Source organism: Gymnodraco acuticeps, unplaced genomic scaffold, assembly GCF_902827175.1.
Source record: "Gymnodraco acuticeps unplaced genomic scaffold, fGymAcu1.1, whole genome shotgun sequence".
Lineage (NCBI taxonomy): Eukaryota > Metazoa > Chordata > Actinopteri > Perciformes > Bathydraconidae > Gymnodraco > Gymnodraco acuticeps.
Window position 1 is genome coordinate 723,808 of NW_022990317.1, and position 20,856 is coordinate 744,663.

The following is a 20,856-nucleotide window of genomic DNA, read 5'->3' on the forward strand; positions in this document are numbered from 1 at the left end:
TATGGTGGTGCGTTCTTTGAATGTGTTTTGCTTGAATATAAGTAGTACATCTAAAAAGAAAGTCTCGTATATAGAAGAGTAAATGGGTACCACTATTTTATCTTGTAAACTCAAAGTCTCATTGAGATCAAGATCGGTTTTGCATGGAATATTATGGAAGAACAAGTATAAACAGATAAAAGGAATAACAGAAGACCTGCCAAAACATAGCTATGTACTCAACCTATCTACATAGTATGTACACACTGTGTTCTCAAACAAGTTCTCGTCTCTCTCCGCTAAAATACAACATGGATGGATCTACAAGTGAAAAACAACCTGATAACAAGTACAGAACCTACCCTGTGTCTCTGCTGACTGAGCACCTCAATGCAAACACAAACAGATTTCAATCTGAAGGCCTCTATAGGCTGACTGACCTTGTTTTTGTCGCCAAAGTTCCACAGCTGGTCGGACAGGAAGCTGTTTTATTGCTGAGACGTCATTCTGGCATCGGTACAGTGTCCACTCTGCAGGTTACTATGCCCGCACGACTCAGCGTGCATGAAAATACACAGCCTGCAGATTAACGTCATCTCGTGGAATTAGAAAAAATTATAAATTAGAAAATTATATGAATTAGAAATACAATTTATTAAATAACTAATAATGTGAGGTGAAACCAATTAAAGTGAACATTTGTATTATAGTCAGCAGTTGACATTTAAAGGGCAGCATGCTCCTCTGCTGGTGGAGAAAATATTATCAGTCATTTTGGAGATACAAAGTGTTCATGCCACAATAATCAATGACTTATGTTATTAATCTTAGATAAAAAGGGTGCCTGCTGTCTTAATGTACTGTATGTTTCAAGACTGCAAATTTGTTATGCACTGATGGAAATCTGCTGGCGACGTCATAGTTTTAGGTCCTTTGTTTAACAAAGTAGTTCTCTCTGGCACAGATGCTTATCTTTTCATTCATACATAATTCACCAGCTTACATATCATCTCTGTGGGACTGAACCACAGGAACCTACCAAATCCCTCCCTTAACTGTCGTATGCTCTTCAGGTTTATTGGAACAATTTAGTGCAAATAAAATAGGGCACTTGTTTTGTCTCAGAATTTTCCACATTCATTTTGTGTATTACTCTGTGTCTTGACATCACTGCATATGAGTAAACCTAAATCATTTTCAAGGCTTAAATAGAGTTTAAATTACATTTAAAATGAATCATGATAATGTACCTTACCACACCAGGGCTGCGGTCAATTAGTCTTTCCAGCTGAGGAAAGTGTAACCCTTGTATTATATTCACATTTTACAGCAGCTGGTCCTGTGTTTTTTTTGTGGAAATTTAAATTAGGTCCATTTGACCCGAACACCACACAAGGGTTAAAACTGAGTGAAATGACCCAGTAGTATCATATTGGAAGACATAACAAGAGCTGTTTCAATTTGCCAAATTCAAAAGAAAGAATTATTTAATTATTCTTTGCTTTGGCATGCTAGACCATCTTTTACCAAAGCAAGAGATATGACTGTCCCACAATTCATTGGGCTTAAAGCGACACACCACTTGGCCACCATTAAGGGATGTGCTTTGTTCGACTGTTTGATCGGAGCGCAAGAAAGAAAATATGGGAAGTTTGCACAAAAGGTGGAACAAAAGGAAAGAGCTAAATTGTTAATTTGTCAGACTTGGCTCCTCTTTCAACATAAGCTTTTTTAAAGTAGAAATATGACTAGTTGAAATATTTGACAATAAACCAGACTCTGTGGAATTCAGATATTTAGAAACATCTATTGTAGTGAATTAAGCTTTAGTGAAATCCACTTTAATTTGACTAGTCTCAAACCAGTATCCCAGAAAACAGCCACAGCTGAAACAATGAGCATTCATTCCTCACATATCTCCAGTCGGCGCCAACTGATCGAGTTTCCTCCCCTGACTCCTCAACATGCAGAGGGTGTTTACCTGATGGCCGAACACGTTGTGCTGTGCAGCAACACTGAATGATTGACGAGAGCGGACAAGGTCAACACAGCAAGTAGGTCAAACTATTGTTTTGCTGTTAACTTGTGCAGCAGATCATGTAATAACGCAAAACTGTGAAGATTTAAGAAATCACAGGATGTATCTTTGTTTTACCATGTGACTTTGTGAAGCCTATTACAAAATAAAATATTGGATGGTCAATTTGATTGAAGGTTTTAAAAGGGGTTTTGACTGACACAGGACAGAATGTACTTTTTAAACAACCTACAAAATGATAATCACAGAGAAAGAAATGCAGGGTTTTCTCTCTACTTTACTCTAGCTGCTTCCACCATGTTTATTATTGACATCAAAATGTGAAATAGCAATTAGCCACTGTTGTTAACTTCAGCGTTCACTCATTAGCAATAATGCTACAACATTTTCCAGATAATTAGGCATCCGTGTCGCTCTAAATGTCAAATGTGTTTCGAGGAATGGAGTCTGTTTGTCGTTGCAACATCAGGGGGGCGAATCCCTGACCCTGTTGAACCCACATTTAGCAGAATTGTGGGTAGGGGATGTTCCTAAACTGGGGCTAGTTTTACCATCAACAAGAAGATTTGTCAGTGCCTAAGGATCATGAAACATGTCGTTGTTTGGAAGAAAACAGGGATTTGAAGTAGACAATCCTGAACTATTGAATGGAAAAAAGGCTTGAAGGTTTGCACAGCAATAGATGCCAGTTTACTTCCACAAAAATGTTCTAAGCTGCAAGAGAAACTGCTACAACATTAGAATAGTTTAAAATCACATTTATAATGAATGCAGGTTTCTTTGTATTTTGGTTAAAAGTAGCGGCACTATAAGCTCTGGGAGCTGGACTACTTAATAGTTTTGGGGCTAAGAATACTTGAAACTACAATCATTTTGACTTTTTATATTTCATATTGTTGCATCGATTCAGTTGTCTCGTCTTATCTGTCAGAGATAAACCATTAATTATTTTATTTTTATTATCATACATTTGACCTCCTTGTGTCTATTAACCTGATAAAATGTTATATTTTGCTGAATGTACCCGTAAAGTTCTTAACAAATAATCGGAGGGGAATTTCTTGTTTTTTATTTTTAACTTGTGATGTGTCATTTTGTAAAGCACTTTGAGTTGCATGTGTTGTATGAAAAGTGCTATATAATAAAGGTTTATTATTAAATATTATAGCTATTCAACCTCACATTTGTCCACAAAGGCTTACATTGATGTGTTAAAAGTCTTAAGTGGACATGCATTTCAGATGCAAGACATAATATAATGCATTTATAATGTATTTTTTGTCCTGCTGGCTGTATTTTTTTTTAAAGCATGAAAAGCAATTAAGTGTACGCACAATAATTCCCCGAAATATAATGGCACAATCAAAGTAAACAAGAATGTTAACTCTATGACTTGAACTAAATCACTAACTAAAACTGTTACAAATGCATTGACACAGAGTCAAATGGTTATAAATGACTTTCATTGTTTTAAGAAAAGATAGAGAAACATGTTTTTAAACCAAAATACCCAGTGCAGTTAAAAACATGTTGCTGCTGAGAGCTTCCTCTCAGACATCAACATATGATGCTCTCACTGAAGATCTAAACACATCCTGTGCGAGGATCAGGAAAATATGGGAATGGCCGACAACATCAGATAACTAACTAGTGTGCATGAGAGGATACTGTTCATCCCAGGGAAAGAAAACACATCACGAATTGAGATTTAGGGTTTTTAAATGACAATAAAAATACATCTCATTCAATCATGTTGTACAGTTAAAACACAGCGGTAAGATCAGGACTTTATCAATGGAAACAAAATGGACATTTTGATTGAGGAGGAAAGTAACAGAAGGATCCTTAACAAGACATAGAAGTAATACTCGTCTCCACTTCCTGTCACTGATGGTTTTTCTGATTATTGGTGATGCTCTGAGTGCATCTTCTGGTCCTCTGTCCTGTTTGCACTCGACAGTCTGTCCAGAATGAGATTCTATAGGGAGAATGGTTTAAAGTCCAGAGAAAGGGTTTTATTTCCTCTACTGGACTATGGGCTGGGGTGCTAGTGAGCTCATGAAGGTGTTGTAATGCTCTTTGTGGCAGCGCTGGTACTCGATTAGTTTTCTCTTGATCTGTTTGGGTGTGTCCTGGTAGTAGTTCTTCTCGTCCCTGGCCATCTCCTGCAGAGATAACACAGAACAGGACGTTTGGTCAAATATAAGACAAGATCAAATAAGATAGACCTTCATTGATCCCCGTTGGGAAATTCAGGAATTATAGCAGCAACAGAGAAATAGTGAAATACAGGACAGTACAGATAATTATTCAAGTGTAATAAAATCTAAAATGGAATTAGACATGCAAGTAACTGTTTGAATAACAACAAGAGGCGCTTTCACACCGAGTACTTTGTCGTTCTTAGTTCCCAGTACTTAGTTAATCAGAACTCTTTAGTTCTGATGAACTAAAGAGTTCATCAGTTCATCATTTGGTTGTGTGTATAGACGGTGGAAGCAGGGAGAGGCATTTACGTGCCTTGATCCCTGCCGAGTCGACGCACAACTGTTGATTGGTGTCAGTGCCAAAACACTTTTTAGGGGCATTGCGCTCATGGTATAGATGTGGCGCATACATCTTAATTCCTACTCTTTTCCATCACCCTATCCTAAGGGAGTGCATGTACGTAGACACGTTGTGCCTCTCCACCTGTTTCTTACTTCTTACTTGCTACTAGGGATGGGTACCGAGAACTGGTACTAATACCTCATTCACACCAACGCGACTCCAGTTCAAGCTCCGTGCTAGAGCTTTTCAGGTTCAGAACCGGTTCTTCGGTTTAGCTCCGGCTCTTTTCACACTGCCCAGAGTCCGACTGGTGCTGCATCATTGCATCATTGTTTGAGAGTCTGCTTCATAAAGCCAAACCATGCGGAAACTCCTCACAGCTGACACCGACAACAACAACAACAATGGCCGATTGTGCTCCAGCTTCCTCTGTACCTCTTCAAAAGACCAGATTCCCAGTAGGTAGCTGGTCTCTTCAGTGGACCACTGCTGCTTGTTAAGTTTCTCCATCGTTGTGTACAAACTGGATAAAACGCCGGCTTTTTGTTGTTGTTCAGGAGTTGATCCCGCCCCTGCCCCTGCCTCGACGTAAGCGTGACGTATGCGGTGCTTTTGCTCTGGCCGGACAATGTTTTGGTGCTCGAAATGAACCGGATTCCGGAGCTAAGAGGCTGCTCCGCTGCGGTGTGAACAGGAAAACCCGGTGCTTTTCAAGCTCCAGCTCCGACCAGCCCTGAAACACCGTTGGTGTGAATGAGGTATAAGTCAATACCGGTACCTGATTGGACGGTATCGGTATACTGTTAAGCCGCTGGACAAACGGTGCTGCTATCGGTATATGTGTTACGTCTACTTCCTTAGCTTAACTTTAAACCATTCTGGTTGGTTGGGAACCCTCATCCCGTGTGATGTATCCGGTTTGAGACCCCTCTGATTGGCCACTGTAAATGCCACTCGTCATCTCTCTCAACAGCGCTGTTATTATTGTTGTGAGACTCCTGCAGGCATGGCGGACAGAACGAAGCGATCAAAGGTCTGGGTGCACTTTAAAAAAATGTAGTGGCGATAGTGCAAGGTGCAATCTATGTACTCAATTAGTTGCTTGGTAACACAAGCAACTTAATGAAGCATTTGTAAACGAGACACTCATTGAATCTAAAACGGTGCTAGCGATACTGCTAGCGCTAATAGTGCTAGCGGGCTTCAGCCGCGCCGTGTGTAAATGTGACCTGAGCAAAGGCTCGCAGGCAGGTTAGCTGCTGCGCACGGGGTAATATGTTTTGTTTGCGTGAGTGCAGTCTTGCAGGCACATCGCCTTGTCTTTTTTAAGTTTATTAACACTGACAGTGTATAAATGTGAGCTCCTACACCTATAATAATTGGGCCTTTCATTGAATGCTTTATAAACCAGTTAAACTTACAGATGTCATTGTGAATTGGAAAACTGCATTTAAATGTTGTTAAAGGTCAACGTTTCAATGTATGGTTCAGCAATTGTTGGTCGTTTACTAGGAATTGACATATTTTAAGCTCAAATATGTTTTTCTATGTTTAAACCTTCAGACATATTTTGACGTGTTTCAGTTCAGCACATCATTTATTTTGTGATGATTTAAAAGTACAATCCAGAATAATATACGTACTCGCCTTTATCTTTTTGCAATCTTAGCCTTTTGACCAATTTCTTCATATCACAGTTTTGCATGATGTCACTGTAGGACAATGTTTTAAGGATCTCTTGTCGAGCTAGGTTGTCAGTTTGAAATGTCTGGATGAAGATGTAAATGATTTACAAATGTTAAAAAATGTTTAAAAAAATGTCTCTTTTCATCCTCTGTCTGAGGGAAAACCCCAAAAAGCATGATAGGGCGAGCCAGGCCCCTTTAAGTTATTTTATTTATTTATGTGTATAAGTTATACAGTTATTTCTGCAAGAAAATTACAATACAATTACTGTTTAATCTTCACATCTTGTATTCATGTCTATAATTTTGAGCACCAAATTTTTGAAAAGTATCGATACCGATAAGCAGTACCGGTACCGGTATCGATAAAATCCTAACGATACCCATCTCTACTTGCTACCCTATTCCCTCAACCTATCCTAAGGGAGTGCATATACGTAGACACATTGTGCCTCTCCACCTCTGTTCCCTACTTCTTACCTACTACCCTTTTCCCTCAACCTATCCTAAGAGAGTGCATGTACTAGGGCTGTCCGGAATACCATTTTTCGGGCTCCGGATATTCGGTAGTAATCAGCAGCGAATATTCGATCCGTGTATGTGGGGGAGGGGGGTGGTAATCAGCAGCGAACATCAAACGTTTTCTGTAAGTCTTCACAAGGTTTTCACACACTGTTGCTGGTATTTTGGCCCATTGCTCCATGCAGATCTCCTCTAGAGCAGTGAAGTTTTGGGGCTGTCGCTGGGCAACACGGACTTTCAACTCCCTCCAAAGATTTTCTATGGGGTTGAGATCTGGAGACTGGCTAGGCCACTCCAGGACCTTGAAATGCTTCTTACGAAGCCACTCCTTCGTTGCCCGGGCGGTGTGTTTGGGATCATTGTCATGCTGAAAGACCCAGCCATGTTTCATCTTCAATGCCCTTGCTGATGGAAGGAGGTTGTCACTCAAAATCTCACGATACATGGCCCCATTAATTCTTTCCTTTACACGGATCAGTCGTCCTGGTCCCTTTGCAGAAAAACAGCCCCAAAGCATGATGTTTCCACCCCCATGTTTCACACTAGGTATGGTGTTCTTTGGATGCAACTCAGCATTCTTTCTCCTCCAAACACGTCTAGTTGAGTTTTTACCAAAAAGTTCTATTTTGGTTTCATCTGACCATATGACATTCTCCCAATCCTCTTCTGGATCATCTAAATCAGGGGTGGTGAACCTCCGGCCTCTGGGCCGTATACGAGACAATTGGGTATTCTTGGGTCCTCGAGGTAATTTATAAACACATTTTTGAGAAATCTAGACCGCAAAACAATTAAACAAGCGAGTGCCTGTTTTTCCTGGCCATGGTCAGGGTCCTTGAACACAACACGAGCCTAACATGTCATCACGTGGTATATGTCTCGTCTGACAGGGGTGCAGTTCTGACGGAGAGCACCAGAACGCGGCTCTGGCACTTCAGAAATTGCAGTACCCATAAGGAGCCGTACACATGCCGCAGTTTCTGAATCTGTGATTTTAATATTTTTAAGCAGAGGTCAATAACTTGTATACGGCCCTCGAGGATATTGTAAAAATTGAAATGGCCCTTGAGAGGAAAAAGGTTCCCCAGCCCTGATCTAAATGCTCTCTAGCAAACTTCAGACGGGCCTGGACATGTACTGGCTTAAGCAGGGGGACATGTCTGGCACTGCAGGATTTGAGTCCCTGGTGGCGTAGTGTGTTACTGATGGTAGCCTTTGTTACTTTGGTCCCAGTTCTCTGCAGGTCATTGACGGTCCCCCCGTGTGGTTCTGGGATTTTTGCTCACCGTTCTTGTGATCATTTTGACCCCACGGGGTGAGATCTTGCGTGGAGCCCCAGATCGAGGGAGATTATCAGTGGTCTTGTATGTCTTCCATTTTCTAATAATTGCTCCCACAGTTGATTTCTTCACACCAAGCTGCTTACCTATTGCAGATTCAGTCTTCCCAGCCTGGTGCAGGTCTACAATGTTGTTTCTGGTGTCCTTTGACAGCTCTTTGGTCTTGGCCATAGTGGAGTTTGGAGTGTGACTGTTTGAGGTTGTGGACAGGTGTCTTTTATACTGATAACAAGTTCAAACAAGTGCCATTAATACAGTTAACGAGTGGAGGCTCTTAACCTCTTAAGCCCTGAGCCTGTTTTTAAGGTTTCAGGCTCGAAAATGCTATGCCCAAAACAAAGGACTATAACTTAACTTCTAAAAGGGTTATATGAATAATTTATTTTTATCAAAGCAAGGTTACATCTGTGAGTTGGATGTAGAAGTGTCAGAATCAATATAGATATTTGTCAGTCAGAGTAAATTCAGATGGAACATAGTAAAAAAAGGTAAATTCTTACCCCCGCCTAAAAAAAAAACATTACTTATAGTGAAAACTACCCTTGAATGATGGGATAGTAGACTAAAAGCTTTAGGAATCCAAAGTATAACATATAATAAGTACCCTGTATCAAGATTGAGGCAAAACAAGTTAGATTTGATCTTTTTAGAGAGGTTTAGCAAAAAGTAGTCCAGGCGGACTGACCTTTGGGCACATTTTGGCACATTTGGATACCATCAGTGCCATTTGACCTTTTTCAGGTACCATACTGTAAAAATAATGTTATTATCACTATAGGTAATCATTCCATCCAAATACAAGTGTTTTTCAAAATAATCTGTGGAGTATCAGCTTTCAGCTGATATGTAGTTTGTGCAGAACATATTAAGTTTTAAAGATCGTTTTTGCTAGTTAGCACCGGAAGTAGCATCAGCCTGTTTTCACTAAGGGCTAATGCTAACACTTCTTGTGAGACTTGTGTTTTGTTTCGGTAAAAATGGCTCATATCGTCAGGTAGCTGAGTTGTTTCCCGTTATTTGAGTATAAGACATTCATAGGTTTTTAAATATTAAGAAGCCCTCAGACGCTGTCTCCTGCAGTGACGCGTTTTTCCGGGGGCCGGGCTTAAGAGGTTGAAGAAGAAGTTACAGGTCTGTGAGAGCCAGAAATCTTGTTTGTAGGTAGGTGACCAAATAATTATTTTACCGAGGAATTTACCAATTAATTCATTAAAAATCCTACAATGTGATTTCCTGGATTCTTTCCCTCCATTCTCTCTCTCATAGTTGAAGTGTACCTAGGATGAACATTACAGGCCTCTCTCATCTTTTTAAGTGGGAGAACTTACACAATTGGTGGCTGACTAAATACTTTTTTGCCCCACTGTATGTGTATGTGGATAAACATCTTTCTGTATTTTGGACCGTTAGTGCAAACACAGAACAGTTTTAAGTGACTTTTTTGGTGCAAATTTAAGGTACATTTTCTCAAATTATTTTTGGGGGGGATATTAAGAGTGGGGCAAAATATTCAATGTTGATCCTGAGGTTGGTGCAAGGAGAAGATGTAGTGTTGCTAAATCTAAAAAGGGTTACTCTGTTCAGTGTGTCAGGCTCAGCTCAGATGTTGACTTGAGCGTGATGTTTTGTTGATCACGATTCACATGAAAATACATTTTTAGAGGGCTGTCATATAATTAAACGTGTCATATGCAGGTGAATGACTCATCTTTTAGAGTTTAAAGTCAAGGATGAAATATTTTCTATGAAAGGATATTTTATTGCAGAATAAACTACACACAAACACAATATTCTCTGTTATTGACTGATTGTGGCTTGGCATTCCTCACGGCGATGACTAAGTCCCTTTGAAAGCAACCATTGAAAATCCATTTGAATGAGGAACTTTTTTGATAAACACTCCTTTGCTATTCTGAGCTAAAACAACAAAGAAACACATATCAAGAAAAGAAAGAATCTTAAACCTTGGCAACTTGCCCTCATATGTCAAAGTGTCCTTGAACACAACATCAGGAAAACTGTTTTCCAGTTCCAGGCCATGCAGCTAAAGCCAAGATATTCAGTATCGAATATTGATGCCTTGTGTGAAAAGTGCTAATTCAATTACACTGAACAAAAATATAAATGCAACACTTTTGTTTTTGCTCCCATTTTTCATGAGATGAACTCAAAGATCTAAAACATTTTCTATATACACAAAATAACCATTTCTCTCAAATATTGTTCACAAATCTGAAAATATCTGTGATAGTGAGCACTTCTCCTTTGCCGAGATAATCCATCCCACCTCACAGGTGTGGCATATCAAGATGCTGATTAGACAGCATGATTATTGCACAGGTGTGCCTTAGGCTGGCCACAATAAAAGGCCACTCTGAAACGTGCAGTTTTGCTTTATTGGGGGGGGTCTGGGGGGGTCCGAAAACCAGTCAGTATCTGGTGTGAGGGGTAGGGTTAGGGTAATGTTGTGAATTGAGTGGCCCATGGTGGTGGTGGGGTTATGGTATGGGCAGGTGTATGGTATGGACGACAAACACAGGCCACTCGATTCACAACATTACCCTAACCCTAATCCTACCCCTCACACCAGATACTGACTGGTTTTCGGACCCCCCCAGACCCACCCAATAAAGCAAAAATGCACGTTTCAGAGTGGCCTTTTATTGTGGGCAGCCTAAGGCACACCTGTGCAATAATCATGCTGTCTAATCAGCATCTTGATATGCCACACCTGTGAGGTGGGATGGATTATCTCGGCAAAGGAGAAGTGCTCACTATCACAGATTCGTTCAGATTTGTGAACAATATTTGAGAGAAATGGTTATTTTGTGTATATAGAAAATGTTTTAGATCTTTGAGTTCATCTCATGAAAAATGGGAGCAAAAACAAAAGTGTTGCGTTTATACTTTTGTTCAGTGTATATAAAACTATGTTTATCTTGATGACGATGCTTTCACTCAACCCTTCATGAAAAGCCCCCACAAAAATAAACAACCAGCTATGTTCTTAACAAATCACCAAAATGTTTTGGTCCCATTGTTAAACCCAACACTCTATGCTTTGGATTTAGGAGAACGTTATTCGATGTTTATTTATGTTTTTGGACTGTCTGATACCAATGCAATAACAGGAATCTAATTTGAAAATGGGCGTAGTTTCCCTTTCATCTCCCCGCTCTGTTAATGTGCTTCCTGTTGCGGCTCTTACCTTGAAGTTGTCCTTGTGTTCTCGGATCATGTACTGTGCATACTCGATCAGGTCTGAGGATAACGTCTTGGAGTCTTTCTGCAGACGGTTGGCCTCCTCCTCTAGCTCTGCAGAAATCAGGATGTAAAAAACATCTTAAGAGGATCCCAAAATGCACAAACATTCATTTGAATATTCCATCTCGTTTGCTTTTACTGATTCCATTGGATTTATTTGTGTTATTTCTCTGTTCGGTTTGTAGATTTCTATAGTCACAAAACAATGGTTATCCATCAACTGGCTGGTACAATGTGCATATTCATTAGCCGTTTGGCTGGTGGACAAAAACTACATTTTGCATCTCTGTCATTTAAAAAAAAAAGAAGAAGGAATTATTCAACAAAGAATAAAAAGCAGCAATCGTATTTCTGGAGGAATAAAAGTTATTCAGCACTGAAAACTAGAGCAGCTGCTGCTGGAGGCTGATTCTTCGGTGCTTCTATGCAACTGTGCATAACAACAACATTCTGTACGTGTACTGCTTTCATTCAAACTGGTCTAATTAGGCTGAAATAACAATAGTGTCCAAATGGAAAGATCCTTGGAAGTGATGTGAAACAGCCTTCATATAAAAAGACAAGGCATGAGAGAAAAGAATCTCATTGAATAACAGAAGGTGTCGACTTTCTGACAGCAAACCCTTACAGATTCACTGTGTTCACAGCAGTGAGAGATCACATGGAGCTCTTTAGAAACATGACAACTGCTGTGTTGCACCATCCAAATGTTTTAATGCTCAGTTCAAACTAATGCAGCACAGACTGGTTGGCACTAGGCTGCAACTGATTATTATTGAAGAGACCCTATGAAGCTTTTGGTGTTTGTACACTTTCCTGTACTGTGTTATACAGGTTTTAGTGCATGTAAAGGGTCTGAAGAGGCTTAAATGTATCAGCATGTAACACTCGTGCTTCTTTTGGCTAGCGCTTCAACACATTGTACATGCTAAGGGGCGGGACATATCAACAGAGCCAGCCAGCTAACCAATCAGAGCAGACTGGGCTCTGGTTTCAGACAGATGGTGAAAAGAGGTGCTGCAGCACAGACTGTATGAGAAAAATAAAGAGCTTTTTGAAATGTAAAGCTTGTAAAATGTCACAGTAGAGGAACAAAATACAAATATGAACCTCAAAATGAGCACAATAACCTTTAATATTTGTATTATTGATCAATTGAGATTTCTATAAAAATGTCCCGGAAATGTATTTAAATGTCTTTCCTTCTCCAAAACCAAAATATATTGAGTTTAATATAATATAAATCTTCACATTTATCAGACTGACAGTCAAATTAAAGGATACATCTCTAACGCAAAAACAAAGGCCTATTAGCAAAACATGGAGACTTAAAAATCGATCAAATACAAAATTACCACTTTCATTTTTTTGACGAGGTCTTAAAAATAAACTACTTACGGTTGACAACGTAGGGCTTGGTCACGGTCTCGACAGGAGCCTTAGTTACTCTGTCTTCACGGGTGAGCTACATGTGTGAACAAAAACAAATAATTTAGGAATGATTTATGTTTTATTTTCATCAGTGATGCCATTTCAACAATACCATACCAAGAAACTGTCACAGGAGGAGAGAACGTCAGTGAAGATCAGAGAACAAAAACATTGATAATATGTGTACCACATGACGCATTTCCACTGAATGCAGGGTTCTTACACCTTTTCCAAAGTCAAATTCAAGCACTTTTCAAGCATTTTCAAGGTGCATTTTCCAGCTTTTCAAGCAGCTTACAGCTGTTGTAAATTACATATTTATATACACATACTTCTACTCAAATGATTATTTCCCTACCTCACATTAACTCAGATGTTCTTTATGCTATAAACAACCAAATGTGTGTTTCGTGATAGCCTTCTACAAGAGGATGAAAAATTAAAGAAAAGTAAAACTAAGTTTAATATTTCAAAATGAGTGACCCATCTGTATGTCCCATATAACCTGTCTGAGCCAATATAAAACAATCAGCCAAATAACTTTTCAATACATTATTGATTACTATTTTTGAGGTACTTTTAGGTTGGCAGTAAACACAAGTCAGAGGTACATGGTGTACTTCTACTCCACAACAGTTCAGAGGTACATGGTGTACTTCTACTCCACTACATGTATTTATTACCTTTAGTTACTTCACAGATCTGGATGAATGATGTGAAATCTAATCAAGTGTTAAATCAGACTTTAGTTCCACCTGGAGTAAATCCACAAGCTGCCCTGCAGTATACAAAGTCATTCAAACTAGCTGCACCTTTACCAGCTTTGAGAACACTTTCATGATCAATCTTTATAAAACATATCATATATATTATTCTGAAATGGACCAATCTGCACAACGACTACTTTTACTGTCGCTACTTTCACTATATTTTGATGAGAATACTTTTCTACTTTCACTTGAGGAATATTATGAATGCAGGACTTTTACTGTGACAGAGTATTCCTACACTCTGGTACTTCTACTTTTGCTAAGTACAAGATCTGAGTACTTATAATTTCACTACAAGATCTGAGTACTTATACTTTTACTCAAGTACAATACCTGAGTACTTATTCCACCTCTGGCAGTGTATTAGTCTGAATTGTAGCCACAAAATCACGCAGAGCTGCATAGAAATAGACTCACAATGGTAACAAGTGGAAAATAATATTTACAAATGTGTACAATGATTTGTAGGTAATGCTGACTACTCAAGACACCTGATTTATACATCTTCAAAGGAAGACTGTGTTCATTCTACAATTACATGGGATTAAAGCAACATGTAGTTTTACTTGAATAATACTTCAATTTTATATAAAGACAGTTTGTTTTCATCTGTTTTCAAATAAACAAAGTCTTGGCTTTCAGAATATTAAACTTGTTTCGGCAAATTCAGATGATAAATACAACTTTAAAGCTTCGGCATAATTACAAGCGGAGAACGGACTAATGTAACGTCACAGCAGGCATAACAACAGCTGGTGTTTCTTGTGAGTGTTTCCCCGGTACACAAACACACACAAACATACACACACACGAGCTTCCCCCAGACCAGTAATACAAACGAACATGTATCTTCGGGTCAATGTGACTGATTTCGATAGAGCAAGTCACATTTGGTTTAGGCACGAAACATACTACCAGTAGAAATACATTGCTTTCAAAATCGCTCTGTGTCGAATCAATAGATTATATTTCGTGACTATAACACGAAATGCCGTGAGTGCTTCGTCCTCTGAACACCACAGGATGGCGACTGTAACGCACATAACATAGGTACGCTCCTCTGAAATGATTGTCCCCTGCAATTATTATTATCCGTCAATCGAGTTCGCTAATCAGCTCGCTAACGTTAGCTTAAACAAACATAACATGCAACGTTAGCCTAATCTAAAATGCTCTACTACGGCGTACCTTTCATGTGGCTCGTCAGCGCAGACTCTCGCATCGTTATTTTTGCAAACTTTGCAGGAGGCTGGCTACTCGTGGGCTTGACCCTCGTCTTAGCCATGGCTTGTATTTGTCTTCTGCTAGCCAACGCTCGTTGAAACGGCAACCTCCTGGCACACTGTCATCTATCGCTCTCATCAGAATGCACAGCTCACACGTAACACAAACCCTTGCAGGTCGCGCGCATAGCGCGGGAAGGTGCAGCGGAGCTGTTTTATGTAGAAGCGAAGCAATTATTTTCTTTTAATCTAAAAAGCGAACTATTCAGTCAGACAGCAATTTATTGTAAAAGTAAAGCATTTACATTTTCAAGCACTTTATCTCAATTTCAAGCACCATTCCCAAAATTCAAGCACTTTCCCAACCTTGAAAACACCACGTCAAATTTCAAGGATTTTCAAGGATTTCAAGCACCCGTACGAACCCTGTGAATGGCTCTGCTTGACTCACTCTGAGGAACAGGCAATATTCTCTACTTTGTTTTCCACGCAGTGTGCGAAAAAGTACACATCCCACCGTCCGGGACGTGTTATTTACAATATCGGACAAGTAGATCTGTCAATTGACTTATCCGGCGGACAAGTGACGTTTATTGACAAATTATTGATACATTCAGTTTACAAAAGGCAGAACTCATTCGTAAATTGTACGTGTTCGCCATTGTTCGTTTAGAAATGTTAGTTTCGGTTCTGCTTGTCGATTCCTAAGGAAATGCATCTCGCCGCTTTCTGTACAGTTAGACGGGGGCGGGGCGGGAAGTGTAGCACAGTGGCAGGGTTGGGAAGCAAAACTCGGTTCTGAGTAGGAACAAATAACAATTGTCCGGTACCGGGATTAATAAGAGTTGTGAGGACAGGAGGCGAGGCCGAGCCCCGCGGACTGCAGCTCTCTCTCTCTATGCTCCGTATCAGCTGATCGATGCACGTATCAGCTGATCGCTGCACGGTGCAGCTCAGCGTCTCTCTCTCTTTCTACACACAGCGGATCCGCTGCCCGTTTAACAGCCTCATCTTTGTCAAACTTTCTTATGTTCTTTCTCTAACACGTAATGAAGGTTATTAAGCGTTTTAACTGTTGTTAATATTGACCGCCATTTCCTTTATGAAGTGAAGCAGCCTCCCTGTCTGTGTCCTCGCGCTGTCCTCACATCCCCGGAACCCCAGATTCGGAGGAGCACAGGGATGTCAGTATTGTTTATGAAGCAGGGTATAGAAAGTAGCTACATTATTGAAATGAAAATACTATTTATTTACTTTTACAAACAGTGAGCAGCTGCAGCATGTGTATTGCAGGACATGTGTAAGCGTGCAAGCGTCTTTGAGTTGTAGAAAAGCGCTAGGCCTATAGGCTATAAATATAATATATTATTATTATTAGGTTATGTCCTATGTGTTGGACATGTGTGGTTGGACTCTGTCTCACAGGCAGGTTGCAGTGTAACATCAGAAGAGACTGGGCCAATTGTACATTCTCAAACTGCACCACTTAGAACTAACTAAACAATGCAGAGATTATTTTTATATAATTGTATTCAATAACCGTAAGAAATTAAACAGTATGAAGTGATTTGTAAATAGGAATACAGATTTGACTTAATGTTTTCATAAATATATTTTTCTCCCAGTTTGACTTATTTTTACCGTCTCAAAGAACCGGAATTGAGAACCGAAAATAACCGGAATCGAAAAGCAGAACCGGAATCGTTAAAATCCAAACGATATCCAACCCTATGTGTGATGCAGTAAAATCTTACCGCTCACTTACGTTAGCGGTGTCGTAAAAACCGTGGGAAAATGTAAAATACGATGACGAAGAAGAAGATTCCAGTGGCCCCAATTTTTGTCCATTCTGGACAAGTGAAAAATGTATTCGGACAAGTACATTTCCAAACTCACTTGTCCATGGACAAGTACTCTCTAAAAACTTTTTCTCACACTGCCACGTCAGCGTAGGTGTGATCGCTGCATTAGACTGCAGTGAATCCTTTAACTAGCAACTACACAGAGGAACATCCACACTAGAAAAACAACCTGCGTCGTATTTCACACAGTCAAAAACAGGTTTTATTCATGTTTGTTAAACATTATAAATTGAATGACTGATAAGTGTTTTTTTTTTAAAGGAGATTTATTCTGCTTACATGTGTTTAATCATTATAACCAACACTCTGTTGCTCCCTTCTGGCCTAAATGAAAACTACAGTATATACTTGAATAATTAGAGCCTTGTTTTATCAACTCCAGCAGCTGCTGAGGGACTCTTGAGCAACACAATCATTCAGCTACTGATCAACCGGCAACAGAGAAAGATCGGCTATTATCTGCTCACATTCTGCACACAAAAATACTCCTTTGATGATAATAAAATGCACCTCTTGCAGATGCAGATCAAAGTCATCTACAGGTCATCAGCTGTATTTAAAAAACGAAATACCTAATAGCCATTTTTGACATGATTGTACACGGACACACCAGTTCATAGTTTCTGTGAAATCGGTGTAACTGACGTTGTTTTCAGATATGAGACATTAAACTATGACAAAGCAAAATAATAATACTAGGACACCTAATTTAGGTCACATCGTTTATTTGCATGTTTTGATCCTTCAGACCGACAGCCAGACACACCTTCAAATTGATAGTGGTGTAAAGCGGGTGTAGCATTGTTTCTTATTGCTGTTTTTAGGGGTGTGGTTAACCATGCCGATTAGAAAGAAATGGTAACAAAGAAAGTGTAACGTTTGTTGTGTATACATGATATGGTACATATACATGTAATATAGTGTTTCAAATGGCACAGTAATTTTCCTGATCATTAGACTATGTAGAACTGAGTTTTTGTTAATATAATATTGTAGTATAATTGTAAAATATTGTATTCACAGCAACCGAAAGATTGATAAAATGGGAAAGAATTAGCAGAAGCTTTGAAAAGTGGTAATAATATGACTTCCTATGGACAGAAGTCCCATTGAAATAAACAGTTAAATTACACATATACTAATTAAGACGTTTAACCTTTTTATGTTCAGTGTAACTTATTATTAAGTTGTTTACTGTGAAGATGGAACATGTTGCGTACAGGGGATCATTTCATTAATTGTTACAAAGGTGAATGTGTTCATCAATAGGGATTTGATTTCAGGTAATGTTGCACAGCCCTAGTCTGATTATACAGGATATGATACAAGACATTTTGTCAGACAAAGACATGTTCCTTGACGATTAGAAAAACAATGTGTGCTCTGACTTTGACCCTGGGAAAATCCAACTACAGGACCATACAAGCGAATCAGTTACTTACGCTCTTCTTTTGTATCGGCAGCGAGCGGTTTGGATCGAAAGCCAGACCCATATCCTGCAAGTTCCTGGACGTTGACTTCTTGTCATCCCATGCATTTCGAATCTGTGAACTGAGTGAAAAGACGATTTAGAAACACGATGACAAGCAAACAACATAACAGTGCTTCTAAAGGTGCAGGCCAGAACAAATCTGAAGGTCAATTGAGATGGAAATGTACACTTTGGTGGTTCTGTTAAATATATATGTAGTTCTACATTTTAGTCCACCAGTAAATGTAATTTTCAGTGATTCATCTCTTAAACATATATAAAAAAGATAAATTCAGTTTGAAACCCAGTCCCTATGTTCACAATGTATTTGGTTTTCCAATTAGCTTTATTTCAAAGGGAAATATTGTTATGTATATCATTATCGTATTTTCAAATGCAAGTATTTTATTTACATGCTTATATGATATGATGCAATACTTTACTACTATCACTCAAGCAATATAAGATGTATCTAAAAACAGAGTAATATATTATTCTATAATAATATAACACTTAAAGGAGTTATTCTGCATGAGTAAACTACATCTTCTGACAGTACATATCAGTGATTTTATGAGCACAATACACATTTATTTGAGCACTTTGTCCACCACTGTATAAAAGCTGAACTACAAACAAGCAGAGTGTAAATCTCTCAAATAAAATCCTCACATGGGCTACTGTGAGCTAACATTAGCTAACATGCTAACGTCTCTTACTTTTCTATCCTCGGTTTGCACTTCTTGATAGCTTGTTTCTTCATCTTCTTCCGGTCTAAGTTGTAATTGAACTTCTTTCTTTTCCCTGACTTCTTGGCTTTCGGCATGTTTGCAGATTTTTCTCTGTTTTCACAGAACAGCAGAGATGTGTTGGTTGTGAGCTAGAGAAGCAGCGTGTAGAAACCGGAAGTGCGTATTTGTTTTGTTCCGATCATGTGACCAGAAACCACGCCCCATTTTCACCTTCGACCTTTCAGTTTCAAGTTTTTTTTAGTTTTTTTTATTATCATTTTACTCTATTAAATTGATAATAAATATACATTTGGTAAACTAAAATTATAAAGTTTTGGTTTTTTGAATGAATGTAATGTAATGTATTTAAAGTTTCTCTCAGGCGTGTGTATGCCTGATACACACAAAGTCAAAAAGGTAATTAAAAGAATAATATTTACTATACAATTGTATATATAACTTCTCATCATGTAGATGAGATGATGTTGTATCCGAGAGGTATTGTTTTTCCTTTTTTTGCAACGATAAGTATTGACTTTGTTAACCTTAATTAATTTACTAATTAAAACACAGACAAACAAATACAAAGTAGACATTATTTGGGAAAATATACATTCTATTTATTTTTAAGACAAAATACACAAAACTTTCAAAAGTATGATCAATCTTATTCTTTTGTTTCCTGACGGTGACATCTGAGGAGGGTTGCAAACCTGCAGTTTAAGCTTGTATCCTCTAGATGTCAGTCTGGGTCCGAAAAAAATCTCACAAAAAAGGAGATTCATGTTTACCGCATGTTTTACAGCAGCAGAGTCAACTGAGCACCATGGCCCACATCTTTCAAACTGCTACATATGAAAGATACAAGTACAAATCCTTTGTGTTTACCACATTTATTCTTCATATTTATTTTATGGTTCTCTTAAGCTCGTTTGAGTTATTCTGTGTCCTTGCTTTGTGTGAACATGAATGTTCGAATTGTCTGTATTTTTTACTTTATTGCAGATTATTATATTTTGTTGGATGTACCTTTTTCACTGGCAACAAGCTGTTCTCATTCATGTTTTCTTGGTGTTTTGTATTTCTGTAATTTTCCACTATTTCATCCATATTTCTCAAAGTTATACATCAGATTTTGTATTTTTCTGTCTGTGTCTGTAATTGCTACGGACAAAGTTTACATCCTAAACAGTGGCTTTGCATACAAACACCCAACAGATTAGTGGTGTTATTCCATCAATTGAAAAAAAGACAAAGAAAGCACTGTGGACAGTTACCTGTGTTTTTGTGACCCTTATTGATCACTTGTTTTGTTTATTCATGAATTTCAAGTTAAAAGTGACTTGTGGTCCATTACTTATGTAGTTCTCTATATCCTGGCTTGAGTTAAAGGCCTTCTAGTCTTTGAACTGTTTAAATAATGCTGTGAAGAGGGAGTTTAGTCCAGAAAGTACGTTTTGAAAGCCAAAGAGAAGCCATCACTGTGAGGCTGATCAATAACTTCATAACTCAATCAACCCTCTGGCCGGAGCTTCTGCCGTCATTCTGCCCCACCAAACAGTGAGACTCTTTCTTAATGCATAATGCACCGTGACGCTGCCATTGATCTGTGCAGGGAAATCCACTTTCTGCAGAGGGAGATGAGCCACAAAGAGCAACAGCTCTGGAGTCAGAAATATATTATATTGATTTTTTGAAATTGTAACTGTGCATTAATTCTTGATACATTCAGAGGCACCAAAGCCTGTCAGGAGGAATTGGATTTCATTTATAGTCTTGATTATAATATTGTCACTGTAAAGGATATTTACGCAATATTAACACTTTATCAAGACCCTATGCAAGCTACATATGCGCATGTTGTAATATTTTAGTAATTTGATCTTGGTTGAAAAATGTATCCTTCAATAATGCTACCATCCACAATGTAGGCTATAGAATATATTGATTTAAGTTCGTAGCCTATGTTCTGTGGTGGAAAAAATATTCA

General features: G+C 38.7%; 1 protein-coding gene across 1 annotated transcript; it reads right to left on the reverse strand.

Annotated features, from left to right (window-relative positions):
• Positions 1–3,718: 3,718 nt before the first annotated feature.
• On the reverse strand, positions 3,719–19,070 carry nop16 (NOP16 nucleolar protein homolog (yeast)). The gene is made up of 5 exons (XM_034223070.1): positions 18,855–19,070; positions 18,107–18,215; positions 12,777–12,843; positions 11,323–11,429; positions 3,719–4,182 (listed from the first exon to the last, which is right to left on the reverse strand). Exons 1-5 carry the CDS (start codon positions 18,959–18,961, stop codon positions 4,042–4,044), a joined length of 531 nt encoding a protein of 176 aa, XP_034078961.1. The 5' UTR covers positions 18,962–19,070; the 3' UTR covers positions 3,719–4,041.
• Positions 19,071–20,856: the final 1,786 nt, after the last annotated feature.

Bases quoted from the DNA above. Each gene is read 5' to 3' on its own strand.
- nop16 (XM_034223070.1), bottom strand. From the start codon at position 18,961: ATGCCGAAAGCCAAGAAGTCAGGGAAAAGAAAGAAGTTCAATTACAAC. The intron at 12,844-18,106 runs GTAAGTAACTGA...TCACACATGTAG, and splicing joins TGCCGATACAAAAGAAGAGC to CTCACCCGTGAAGACAGAGT. The intron at 11,430-12,776 runs GTAAGTAGTTTA...TGATTTCTGCAG, and splicing joins CAAGCCCTACGTTGTCAACC to AGCTAGAGGAGGAGGCCAAC.